The following is a 13,374-nucleotide window of genomic DNA, read 5'->3' on the forward strand; positions in this document are numbered from 1 at the left end:
GACCTCATGATCCACCCGCCTCGGCCTCCCAAAGTGCTGGGATTACAAAAAAAAAAAAAAAAAAGTGAATTGAAACAGGTTATTCACCAAAGCAGAAAATACTATCTAAGCATTCCTAGGGTTGTCAAAACAAGGGGATAACTTGCTGGCTGGAATTACACATCCTGAAAATGTGTGCTTGGGTTCTTAGGCTGTTATGTTATACCAGCTTTATAAATGCAAGCTAGCAGAGGTGTGGGTCCACCTTACCTCCAGTCAGGGGATCACAACTGCCCAGCTGGCCATTGCTGTTACAATTGCATGGTTGGCAGCTGCCTCCAAATTTCTGGGGATTCCCAAAGTATCCTGGTGCACACCTACACAAAATATAGATGGGAGGAGAAACACCCAAATAACACATCATTTATCCCACCCAATTTTCTCAATCTCTAGTTCTCTGTTTGGGTTAAGGCTGACATAGATCTGTAAGAATGAATATTTCTCAATACAGAGGTATTTACCCCTTGAATTGCCTCACAGAAATAAATTTGAAGTCAGATTCACATAATTTCTAATTTTTTTGGATGAGGGAGGACTATCTTAATATTTCCTATTGCATTCATTCTTTTTTTTTTTTCTTTTTTCTTTTTTTAGACAGTCTTACCCTACTCTGTTGCCCAGGCTGGAGTACAGGGGCACAATCATAGCTTACTGCAGCCTCAAACTTCTGGGCTCAAGTGATCCTCCTGCCTCAGCCTCCTAAGAAACTGGAACTACAGGTATATCCCAGCATGCCTGGCTAATTTTTTAATTTTCAGTAGAGATGAGGTCTTACTCTGTTGCTCAGACTGGTCTTGATCTCCTAGGCTCAAGTGATCCTCCTGTCTCAGCTCCTTAAGTGCTGAGATTACTGGCATGAACCACTGCACCTGATCTGTACTGTGTCAAGTCTGCATAACTCATATCTGCACTAATTGCTGCGGTGCTGTATATAATGAGCTTAAACAACCGAGAGCAGTTACAGCTGCTACCTTTGGCCCTGAGCCTTTGTTATTCTACGTAGTATAGTAATGAGAACTCATTCCTGGTTTACAAGTTTAAAGATCACATTTCCTTGATTCTTAGATTTTTTTTTTTAAAGTCAAATAAGCACATGTTAATGTCCTAGAGTTGGGATGTCAATTACAATATTTCCATTAACAAAGTTCCACTCCCCATCCGGTCACCCCCAAACTGCCATTAAACTGATGTGTAGTGTCTTATCATCAATGGACTTGATAGACTCAAAGACACATGGTATTTACCTCATTTCCCAAAATTTAAGCACTGCATCAAAAACAACATTAGGCAATTCCAATACACGTTACCATGTACTTCCAATATATTTCACCAATGTATTACCACAGATACACTGGTGACATAATGTAAAGGATCAGAAAGATCTGGCTGGACTCCTGCCTCCACTACTTACAAGTGTGATCTTGGGCTGTTGCTGTAACCCTCTGCGCTTCTGTTTCTTTACTGGTCTCCCCTCAAGCCCCCATTAAAATATAAGCTCCATGAAGACATGGGGTTTTGGGCTGTTTGGCTCACTGATTTATCCCTAGCACCTAGCACATACTAGGTGACAGAAAAATATTTGTTGAATGAATAAATGATTGGACTAATAATACCTATTTTGCTCAATGAATGTAAGAGATAATGTAATAAATAATTTAGCATAATGTCTGCACATAACAGACACTCAAGGGTAGCTATCATTATAAGACATGACAAAATATTCATCTTCTAATTGGCATCATTTGAAATTATTATAAGAAAACAGAAGGCTCATGTATTCCCTAATAATCAAGAAGGTAACTACGCTGAGGTGGCTTATCTAAGTCTACTAAGCAGGGTGGTCATGTGCTAGTAATAGGGCTTTACTTTGTGACTGGCTTGGTATTCTACCTAACAGATCATGCTATACAGAAGCTCTGTGTTCTAGAATACCTTATTTTTGATGTCTTTCTTACCTAAACTCTTACCATCTAAACTTCCCATATAATAGACGCATAATTACAAAGTACCTTATGTTTAAATCACAGAAATATTCAGGAAGTTCAATTCTACTTCTTCCTTACTCTTGCAAAGTATTACTTACTGGGTACAAGAAATACCTTGTTCTCTTATTCTCAATTTATGGTAGTGGCTAAGCACAAGTAAAACTTCCAATTTCACAAATGACACTTGTACAGCAAATAAAGAGCAGAGAACAAGCTAGTCACCTGTGGCCCTGTGTGGCTGGGGGAGATGAGGTGGTGAGAGCATGTATGAGCTACGAAGCCTTTGCTAACCCATCCCCCAGCTGGCTGCGCTGGCTTCTATACAGCTAGTCTCCTGTGTATCTATATTCCCATTTTTCACCCTCGACTGTTGTTGTATTTACAATTGTGTAGCTAATCACTAGTGCTAGGAATGATTTCCGGGTGCTATGTCTAACAAATGAAAAATGTTGACATCAAAATGGCATTTTCCCGTGAAAAAGCTTTAAAATTTTTTTAAAGAAACAATAGCTTGTTTTCTTCTCTCGCTGTTTTAATGGCGTGTTTTGATGTCTGTCCACCACTGGACTGGGAAGCCCTTGAGGACACTGTGCTGCCTGCTAATGTGCCTCTAGTACTTAGCACTATGCCAGATATATTCTAGGACCTCCATACATTTTTCATTGAAAGAACAAATGAATAATAAATGTGAGGCAAGTGTGAGAAATGCTCCTTTTGCTGAAATGGAAAATGGAAAACAGAAGAACCTTACATTGCTATCTTTTGCCCTAGAACTGGCTCCTTAGCTGCCGCTCAGTATCCCCAGGCTAAGGCAGTCCCCACTCCTACACATGGCAGGTGTCTTCCAGCCCCTTGGGCTTTCCTGCCTTCTTTCCCCAACCTACCCAGCCCTCCACCTCCATCTTCTGGCTCTACTGGATTCTAGGCACCCCTTAGACCTACCAAAGTCCTACCTTAACTATAAACATTTCAGATAACCCCAGTCTAAAGTAGTTATGCCTTACTTGAAATCTGGTTGAATTCATTTGCTGGTTAATAAAAAAAAAAATCAGTCGGCCGGGCACAGTGGCTCACGCCTGTAGTCCTAGCACTTTGGGAAGCTGAGGTGGTTGGATCACCTGAGGTCAGGAGTTCAAGACCAGCCTGGCCATCATGGTGAAACCCCATCTTTATATATATATATAAAAAAAAAAGATAAAAAAATTAGTCAAACTCTTCTAAAGTTTAAACAAAACAATGTGAATTAAAATGATATATATTTTCTCTATCAGATTGGCTTTTTTCTTTTCTGTTGCCCAGGCTAGAGTACAGTGGTGTGATCATAGCTCATTGCAGCCTTGAACTCCTGGGCTCAAGTGATTCTCCTACCTCAGGACTCCAAGTAGCTGGGACCACCGGCATACACCACCACACTTGGCTAATTAAAAAAAATATATATATGGAGATGAAGTCTCTCTATGCTGCCAAGGCTGGTCTGTAACCCCTGGATCACATGAAATGATCCTCCCACCTTGGCCTCCCAAAGTGATGGGATTACAGGTATGAGTCACCACCATGCTTGACCCTAATTGGCAAATATTTTAAAAATTGATCCTTTCCAATATCCATTGGGGTAGGTAGTCACTCATTCTCTTTTGCTGCTGGTTAAGAATATAAACTTTCCTAGAGGGCAATTTTGCAAAAGCTATTAAAAGCCTGGAAAACCTATCCTCTGACCCAAGGAATCCACTTCTACAACTATACCTTGAGGATATACATACACAAATATTAAGCTGCAAGGATTTAATTTTAGTGTTGCTTTAAATGGAGAACAGTAAAAGGATCTCTAAGACCAAGAGCAGGGGGTTATGAAAACCCAGTGAAAATTTTTGCTCATTGATGTGATGTTATCAGTGAATACTTTATTGATACAGAAAGATATTTCTAACATAGTATATTAGATAAGAAAACAAGTCAAAACAGAAAGTAATACAGGAATCTACTTTTTTTTTTTAATTCACGCATTTAGAAATGATATTTAAAAACATACAGCTAGCTTTTTTATAGTGGCTTTCTGTAGATAAAATGATTATGAATAGGATTGTATGTGAATGCATCTGAGCGCACATGGCTAGGTCGAGGTGTACAGGGGCTTCGCTGGTTCTCTGCTCACTTGTATTACATCATTTTATCAAAAATATGTATTGATTTTAAGAGAAAGTTATTTTAAATTTTAAAATATGTCAACCATATGATTCATTTTTCCTACTGTTCCTTTTCTAAATATGTGTGTGCTGTCTTCCCAGCTAGGTTATAAGTATCTTTTATATCTTTCTCAATACTTGGCAGTGCTCTATGCATAGTCGCTAATCATGAAAATTGTCTGAGAATAACTGAAGCTTGGCTCCTGTGGCCCTTTGTTGTCAATTTTATACTTTCGATTCCACAACATTTATTCTTTTGTTTCACAAACATTATTGAACACCTATTAAGTGAACAGTACCACGCCTGGAACCAGGGATTCTGAAATAAACAAGACACAGATTGCCCTGAAAGTGTTCAAAATACAGTATGGGGATAGAGGTACCTGTGTGTGTGTGTGGGGGGGGGGGGGGGGGGTGCTATCTAAGGCTGTGGATGTGTGTGTGTATGGTAGGGAAGAGTGTAGGAAGTTGTATGTGTGTACAGGTAAGTAGGGATATGATGGGGGCAGGTGTATGGAAATACGGGGAAGGGACATGTAGAAATGGGGGTGTGCAGAGATCATTGTGGAGGAGGGGTAGGTAGGGAGGTGTTGGGGGTTGTGGTACACAAGGGTGTGTGTGTTGGGGGGATGCAGGTACAGCTACATGTGGGTGAGTGTATGTGTTATGCCTCATTCTCAGTTTTCTGAAACATACAAAGCAGGAAAGAGAACAATGTTAATAATTTATTAGGTGAACAGTCTTGTATTTTTCCCAAGAGACCTTTTTCTAGGCCTCAGTCAAACTCTCAGCCCCACCCCTAGCTCTGCGCCAGTGCCTGGCAGCGCCCCACCCACAGCCCTCCCTGCCCCCTGGCTGGCTGAGGGCAGGGGGCACCCACCTTACCTTTCACACTGTGTTCCTGTGTACCCAGCTTTGCAGGAGCACCGCACGTTTCCCCCATTCACCACACAGCCGGTGGCAAAGCTTGAAAGAAGGCAGAAAAAGGCCCCAGTAAAAACACAGTTGATCGATAGGATTTATGCTCATTATTTTTTACCACAAAGGGCTGACTTGCATTAAGTGAACACTGAAACCCAGGGTCTGGTTATTTTTTGTGTGAAGAAAATTTTGCCCATCAAGACTTGGAGAGATAATGATGAATGATCTCAGCTGACACTGGGCAATTTTGGTGAATAAGGACTGAAGGCATTTATTTTATTTGTTCCTTGTGGAAGAGCATTTTTTCCCCTTAAGACAGATCAGAGTAATTCACTTTGGAAGAGATGATTACAACAGCATTTTTCCAGGAATAACAAGGAAGGAGTAAAACAAGTCCAGGCAGAAAAAGAACAGAGAGTTCTGATTCTTTAAAAAAACATTCTCCTTGTTGATTCTGGTTCTTTTCTATCAGGCACCTTGCCTTCTGGGAAGAAAAGTCGGTGGGGAGACCAGGGCCTGGAGCCACCCAAAGAAGCACAGAGGACACTCGCCTGCCTTGGCATTTCTGTGGGTACGATCATTGCTGATTCTCACTTTTTTTTCAAACCAAGTTGTGGAATTTTGATCCCTTTTCTTTTAGCTCTAAAGTGATGATATTTTACACTTGATCTTAGCCAAAAGTGATGATATTTTAGAAGAAGATTTTCTAACACACAAGCACACACACACCACAAAGAGACCATGAAAAAGCCCTGTGGCCCTTGCAAAGTGTCTCCATCTGCCACTGGACATGACACTGATAACATCTGAGGGAGTATCACTCCAACTACCATTCACTGGTAAAAGAATTCCTATTTAGGAAGCCTCTCGAGGGACAGTTAGAAATTGGTCAGCACTATTAATATTGCTGGAAGGGGAAGCAGATAGACATAGAGTTTTACTGATACATCCAAAGACCTACGTGTTACTTCAACTGCCTGGAAGCTGGAAGCTGACCTTGATGCTAACAATATGCTTTGCAAACGAAAATGAAAAACTTGTTCCAAGCACCCCAGTGGAAATCTTGCTGCTTTCTACTTTTGCCAGCTTCTCTTTAAACAAGTCTGGGCAAGCTCAAGTGATTGATCCCTTGACAAAAAAAGCTGCAGGATGGGGCGGGCTTTACAAGTATCAAATATATAGGCAGCAAAGCAGGTGAACATTCCAAGTAGGTTTCTGCAGAGAAGCCACACTTGGCACATGGCTTCTGGCAATGTTAGGACTTGGCTCAAGTGTCTGTTAAGTAAGGGCTGATATAGGCCCGACTCTCTGATCCATACTTGTCTCTGAGCCTATGTACTACTGAGACTTCGTCAGTATCTTTTTGATTTTCAAACTAACTCTTGCTTCACTTAGTTTGTTACATTATTCTTTGCTTGGGTCCCTGCAGTGAACCCTTCGTGATGAGCAAGGGTATGACAAGGTACCACGCCTAAGGAGAGAGGAGGTTACCTTGAAAACACAGCGGTGGCTTCCTACCTATGTAGTCTATTAGTCACGTTGGAGCCTGAGTGACAGCTCAGATCACTCAGTGGCTCAGAACTGTTTTCAGGCTTCCACTGCACTGAGGATGAGATCCAGATGCTTGACCACAGCCTGCAGGGTTCTGCGGGACCTGGGGCTTGGCTGCCCTCCCCCGCAACCTCACCCCTGGTCCTCTCTCTCCACACTGCATTTCTGCCACTTCTGCCTTCTCACTGCCTCGAACACACCATCACAGGCCTTTCCCTTCTGTTTCATCCTTGCCTGGGAGCCTCATGGCCAAGATACTGCCATGGCTTCCTCTCACTGTCAATGACCAAGCCACCCTCTCACTGTCAATGACACAAGCCTATTGCAGAAAATATCTCTATCTCCAATTCTACTTCTTATTGATTAGTGTGCATATTTATTGAGTGTGATGACTCCCACCCTTTCTCTTCCTCCCTGCCACACTCTCAGTAAAGCCCCAGGAGAACAGGGACTGCCTCTGTTTTCCTTCCTTCAGTTTCCCCATCACAGAGAGGGCTGAGGTCTGGCCCTATCATGGGTGCTGAAGTAGCTACATAACCACTGAATGAACAGTAAAAGAAAAGAGCGAAAGGAAAAGCCTGGAAGGATACAACTTGGAAAGATGGTTTCTAGTTTTCTTGTTGTTGTTGTTTGTTTTTTTTAAGATGGAGTCTCACTCTGTCGCCCAGGCTGGAGCGCAGTGATGCAATCTCAGCTCACTGCAGCCTCCACCTCCCAGGTTCAAGCAGTTCTCCTGCCTGTCTCCTGAGGAGCTGGGATTATAGACTAATTTTTGTATTTTTAGTAGAGACAGGGTTTCACCATGTTGGCCAGGCTACTCTCGAACTCCTGACCTCAAGTGATCCACCTGCCTCAGCCTCCCAAAGTGCTCGATTACAGGCATGAGCCACTGTGCCTGGCCTGTTCATTTATTCTCACATATGCCATGTTTGTTCATTTCACTATCACATCTTTACTGAAATATACTTCATATATCATGCGATTCACCATGTAAACTGTACAATTCAACGGCTTGTAGTATATTCACAGAATTGTGTAATCATCACCACAATCAATTTGAAAATGTTTTCATCTCTTCAAAAAGAAGTCCCAGACCCTTTGGAAATCACTTCCCATTCTCCCCACCTGCTCTCCCACCCCTAGTCTGAGGTAGCCACCAAACGACTTCAGAGCCATGTAGTTTATGTCAAGCTGCTACGGTACCTGTTGGTGTGAGGACACGGGCAGGCCCTGCAGGATCCGTGGATGGCACTGCCATAGTAGCCCTCCTGGCAGCGTTCACAGTGCTCGCCCGCGGTGTTGTGCTGACAGCTCTAGGGACAGGTAAACAGCACAATTCAACAGCAGCCGGTACAGTCACTACTTCTGAGATCACTGTAATCTTACTTATTCACATGACTGGAATTCAAGTCCTCTGACTTTGCAGCGATATCAGCTCCTCTAACCGTGTATTTTCCCTATCCGCCTAATCATTGTTGGTGCTAGAAAAGAGGTCTAAGTGCTCTTCCCTCAGTGACATGGTGCTTAACGTTGGCAGCGTGACATAGTGGGGACAAGCCAGCTGAGTCTCCATCACACTCCAGCATCTCGAGGCTGTGGAGTCCTGGGGCGAGGTCCTTTCAATTATATCAATTTTACCTATATCAATTTTACTAGTGTATGACTTATCTACAATTACAATTTTCTCAAAATGTACATTTAGAATAATGCCCACTTTCTAAGGCTGTTGGGAGGATTTAAAAAAGCAAAGTGTACTAAGCTCTTGGGAAATGTAAATTCTTTTCTCTCTTTCCCTTACAACCGCTTTGATGAAAACTGTCTTCATTTTACTTCACAGTTCACATACCAATGATATACTGAAGAGTGATATTATTGAAATGAGTTCTTAATACAGAATTTGTTAAAACAATAAAAAGTTGCACAGTATCTGAAGAAAGCACTCAGCTTAATTCTAATGTCCCAAAGAAGCAAAAACTTCATGTTATCTAATCTTTTTATTTACATAAATCCAATTCTTTTCATGTCAAGGTTGCTGTGTAATGAAATGTGTTCTTTACCAAAGTGTTGAGATGAAATAGTTTTGCAACCAAGTGGTCTACTGAGATAAAACCTAGTGGATTGGGTCAAATTTGTTTATTTTCTTGGCGTTACCCTAGCAATAAAAGTTCTAAACGCACAAAAACATCCAGGAAAACTCCCCTTGCTGTGGGCATTTGATAATTTGGAGATATTTTGTGTTATTTATATGGACTGGAATAAGCATAATTTAAAAAATTTGCTTATGTATTTTATCTCTGCAGAGGTGTTGTTTGAGTAGGAAACTTTAATGAGTGTCAGCTTTTAAATAATGCCTGAAAGTCATTTGGGAAAAACTGTACATGTTTATATCCCAAGAGGACATGGCTTATTCATAATGAAAAAGGTTGCCCTTCCATCATAAATGTCTCCAATTTGTCTAGATTGAGCAAATCCATCCTTCACCAACCTCTGAGTAACTGAAAATTACACAGAATACCAAGATGTTAAAATATCCTTTCCTATTTGTTTCCTAGCTATAAAATTGTGCTATAAACACAAGATATTAGTATTTCAGATCAGGTGGAGAGGCTTTAAAGTAGGATGCTGCTCACATGTTCGCATTTGCTTATCATCAGAAAGTAAATTCCTATCCGGAATCCTTCCTTCTCCAAATCACACTGCACTATGGGTCCAGACTCCTTGAGGTCTGGACACTGAGAATAATCATCCCTGCAGCTGATCAGCTGCACAGAGGAGTTCTCTCACGGGTGACTGAAAAGGACACCAGCGGCTTTCCTCACCCTGTGTTCAGCTGCCCTGACTCTCTCATAAGACATCAGTCCTTTGGAACTAATATGTTTCCATTTTAGTTTTCTTTCTCTTTTAATCCAAATGTCAATTTAAAAGAAGAACATGCCTGTATAGATATATTTCAGTCCTGTGTCTAATTAGCTCTGAGGCTGAACACAATGGAGAAACAATAACATTGAGATGTAAGAATTGAGGTAAGGACATCCATATCCTACTAAAATCACTCTGAATACTGGGCCTCCACAGGGGTGAGAGGAGGGGATCAAGGAAGGGTGTCAAAAATGTTGCTTGACAAAGTCCCATAAGAATATGTGCGATACCCTGCACTGTCAGTTGAGAGTGGCCACCCTGGAAACTGTCTTCTTCAGACCTGCAAACTTGGAGCATCTCCCTTCAGGTTCCTTGCACTTTACTGTGTATAAATGAATGAACAAATGCTGCAGAAGCCCATGTCCACTCCCGCGGCATGTGCTCTCCTAGCTCCATTTGTCACCAAATATCCATTTGGCATTTACTATATGCCCAATTATGCTAGGCACTAAGGATGTAAAGATGGGTTGGTACCTCGACTCAGGGTACATGTAACCCTGTGAATAGATGTATTCAATATCATGTGGAAAACAGGACATAAGTGTGCCAGCATCCCACAAGAGCAGGAGGAGGGGCGGCCTGCGAGGGCCACAAAAGGACAGGGATTCACTGAGCGTAAAAGTGAGGGAGGGGCGTTCCAGGCACAGGGGAAGAGTGTGCAGAACCTCAGTCTCACAATAGCATGGCAGTGTGTGGAGGGAATGAAAAGCAAAGGGCATCCCAGAGGCAGAAGTGCAAGGGGGCAAGATGCAGCTGGAGAGAGTCCCTGAGACTGTGCTGAGGGGTTGTGGGGTTTCTTCTCTCCATGAGCCTCAGGGAGCACCATGTCAGCTGTGAATTTCGGATAAATCATTCTGAAATTCCACTGCAACTGCGATGTGGAAGACGGGCTCAAGTAGCAAAGAATAAAAGAAGGAAGATGAAGAAAGAAGACAGAGAAAAGGGGAGGAAAATGGGAACAGAGAGGAACATAAGGGCTGACAGAGACAGTAGACAGCAAGGGGAATTGGGGAGAAAGGAGAAAATATGGGGAGAAATTGGGGCAATAAGGAGAGGGAGAGGCAGGGGTCTCAGCGCATAGCAGGAGGCCATGATTGCAGGTCCCTCTGGAAGGTGGCACCCCCACGGGCTACTCCTGCCCTTAATGCTGGACACCTACTGCTATACCAGCAAAAAGTTGGGCCACTTATCTTTTCAAACCTCAGAGTCTATTCTTGAAATGCCATGAAGATTTGCACCTGGGTGAAGGTCCCTGATGTCAGACATTTACTTGGAACCTTGAGAGGTGGTGGTCAATTTGCAGTGAAATCAGCCAGAAATCCCATCTGATATTCGAACGTACTGGATTTCCTTATTACTATTCTTTGAGAAGGAGGGCTGCATCCTTGGCTTCCATGCAGTGGACACAATTCAGAGCAGCATCGGCACTCAGGACTTGCCATAGAGCTGTTAGTTGAGTGCAGACACAGGCTCCGTGTGTGTGTGTGCGCGTGTGTGCTCGTGTGTGTACGTGTGTACACACATACACATTCCCTGCTAGACAGCAAGACTTGTGAGTGTAGGGATTAAGTCTGATGATTTAAACTCTAGCACTTAGCTCAGTACCTGCCACACTAGCAAATACTCAGTGAGGATTTCCTGAATCAAGAGTCTTGGCGGCCGCATGGCCAATAGGAACAAGTGAAGAGAACTACAAAAAAAGGAAATGGGAAAGAAAATCTTGTTTGATTAAAATATGAATTAAGACTCTTACAAGTTTTCCTTTTAGTGTGTGACTACAAAAAACAAACAAACAAACAAACAAAACCTCCCTTTGCTCTTTGAGATTTTATAAGGTGGGCTTGACACCTAGCAATGGTTCAGTGATAAGATATTTATTCTTAAAGTGTCTACCCATGTTACACAAAACATACAATATTAGACATGAACTATTCTATAGGAACACTAATGAGCTGGAAAACAGTATTCCTCAATACCTTTTATGCTTTTTGAACTTATAAGGTTACAATCCAACCAATTATTCTATCAGGTGGCTCTTCACAACAATTTCCTGTTCTAGCCTGTCCCATCTTGCAAAGGAAGCAGTTCCCCGGGCCACGTTGAACTAGCTTAATACGGTCTAGGAACTCATACTTGAAACACTCTAGTTGCATTACACAATGCAAAGAAAATCTGTGCCAGAGGAGTGCATGTCCAAAAGGGCACAGCACAACTGAAGCCCTGCATTCTGGGAGTATGCTCCTTCCTTCTTTTCACTGTCCATTTTCCTCGCTGGGGAGGCCCTGGTTACCAAGAAGAACTCTAATAAAAGGAATGGGAAAAAAAAGCAGAATAAAAAAGATTCTGCTTTGGGATGCATAAGAAAAATTTCCTAAGAAACTAATTTTAGTTAGGAGAATTTTATTTTATTATTTATTTATTTATTCATTTTTTGAGATGGAGTCTTACTCTGTCACCCAGGCTGGAGTGCAGTGGAGCGACCTTGGCTCACTGAAACCTCTGCCTCCTGGGTTCAAGCGATTCTCCTGTCTCAGCCTCCCAAGTAGCTGGGACTACAGACGCGCGCCACCATGTCCAGCTAATTTTTTGTATTTTTAGTAGAGACAGGGTTCACCATGTTAGCCAGCATGGTCTCAATCTCCTGACCTTGTGATCTGCCCGCCTCAGCCTCCCAAAGTGCTGGAATTACAAGTGTGAGCCACTGCACCTGGCTAGTAGGAGAATTTTATAAAATATTCCAAAATAAGATTTTTCCAGTGGATAAGTTATAGTCATCCAAGACAGCCTTGAGGCCATGAGAAAAAACAGTCAACATAGGGAACAGGCAGGCAGAGGACGCCGTGAGGACAGGAGAGGTGAGCAGCACTTTCTTTCCCCAACAACCTCCCTCACGGGTCTGCTCCAAGCCCTACTATGTCTTGGCAATACTGAAGCTTGTGTTGGACTGATTTGTTTCTTTCTTTTCCTTTCTTTTTTTTTGTTTGTTGAGATGGAGGTTTGTTCTCGTTGCCCAGGCTGGAGTGCAATGGCACGATCTCGGCTCACAGCAACCTCTGCCTCCTAGGTTCAAGTGATTCTCCTGCCTCAGCCTCCTGAGTAGTAGGCTTACTGGCGCCTGCCACCATGCCCAACTAATGTTGGACTGATTTCTTATGAGCTGTAAGCCCTCCACAAATCCCCTTCTCCCTGGTTGCTTTCTCAAATTACTGCTCATTGACAGCAAGCCCTGGTCCTGTAACTTCCTACCACCCCAACAAAATTGGGACCCAAAGTCATGGCTCTGATTAGTTATGTCCTGGCAAGAATTAACTTCCAAGGTCCACCCATTACTATCATTTCATGAAGCAGAGATTTGGAAGCTAAAGTGTAACTTAATTGCTCAGAGAGCAGCCCTCTTTTTAATGGCACATGTTAAAATGGAGGAAAAAAATGAAATGTAAAATACTTCAGCCTGATAATGGAGCGTCATATATTCAAACAGCAACCTCTATTTAGGGTTTGGCAGGAGATGTGATGTTGATGTCTCGGGGCATAGTAGAGGGGAATGGAGAAACAGATTCCCTGCTGATAGCATAAAAGTATCAATTTACTCACAATACATATGCCTGAGCCATCCTGGCACCGATTTGAATGTCCGTTGCAATTGCAGGGAACACACCGTCCAGTATACAAGCCTTTGTGATCCCGATAGTATCCAGGGCTACAACCCTATTTTTTTCAAACAAAATGTTTAATCAGTACAAAGAAAGAAAACAATGATTATCCAAAGCATGTGA

General features: G+C 42.4%; 1 protein-coding gene across 4 annotated transcripts in view; it reads right to left on the reverse strand.

Annotated features, from left to right (window-relative positions):
* The window catches only part of LAMA3 (laminin subunit alpha 3), a 262,162-nt gene that overhangs the window by 63,114 nt on the left and 185,674 nt on the right, over nucleotides 1–13,374 (reverse strand). For all 4 annotated transcript variants that reach the window (XM_032293185.1, XM_032293183.1, XM_032293184.1 and 1 more), the window contains 4 exons: nucleotides 13,193–13,306; nucleotides 7,883–7,992; nucleotides 5,093–5,173; nucleotides 250–356 (listed from right to left, as the gene is read on the reverse strand). In XM_032293185.1, coding sequence (XP_032149076.1) covers nucleotides 250–356; nucleotides 5,093–5,173; nucleotides 7,883–7,992; nucleotides 13,193–13,306 — 412 coding nt within the window. The remainder of the gene's footprint in view (nucleotides 1–249; nucleotides 357–5,092; nucleotides 5,174–7,882; nucleotides 7,993–13,192; nucleotides 13,307–13,374) is intronic.

The sequence above is a fragment of the Sapajus apella genome, unplaced genomic scaffold, assembly GCF_009761245.1.
Source record: "Sapajus apella isolate SASKATOON/1434 unplaced genomic scaffold, GSC_monkey_1.0 scaffold29, whole genome shotgun sequence".
Classification (NCBI taxonomy): domain Eukaryota; kingdom Metazoa; phylum Chordata; class Mammalia; order Primates; family Cebidae; genus Sapajus; species Sapajus apella.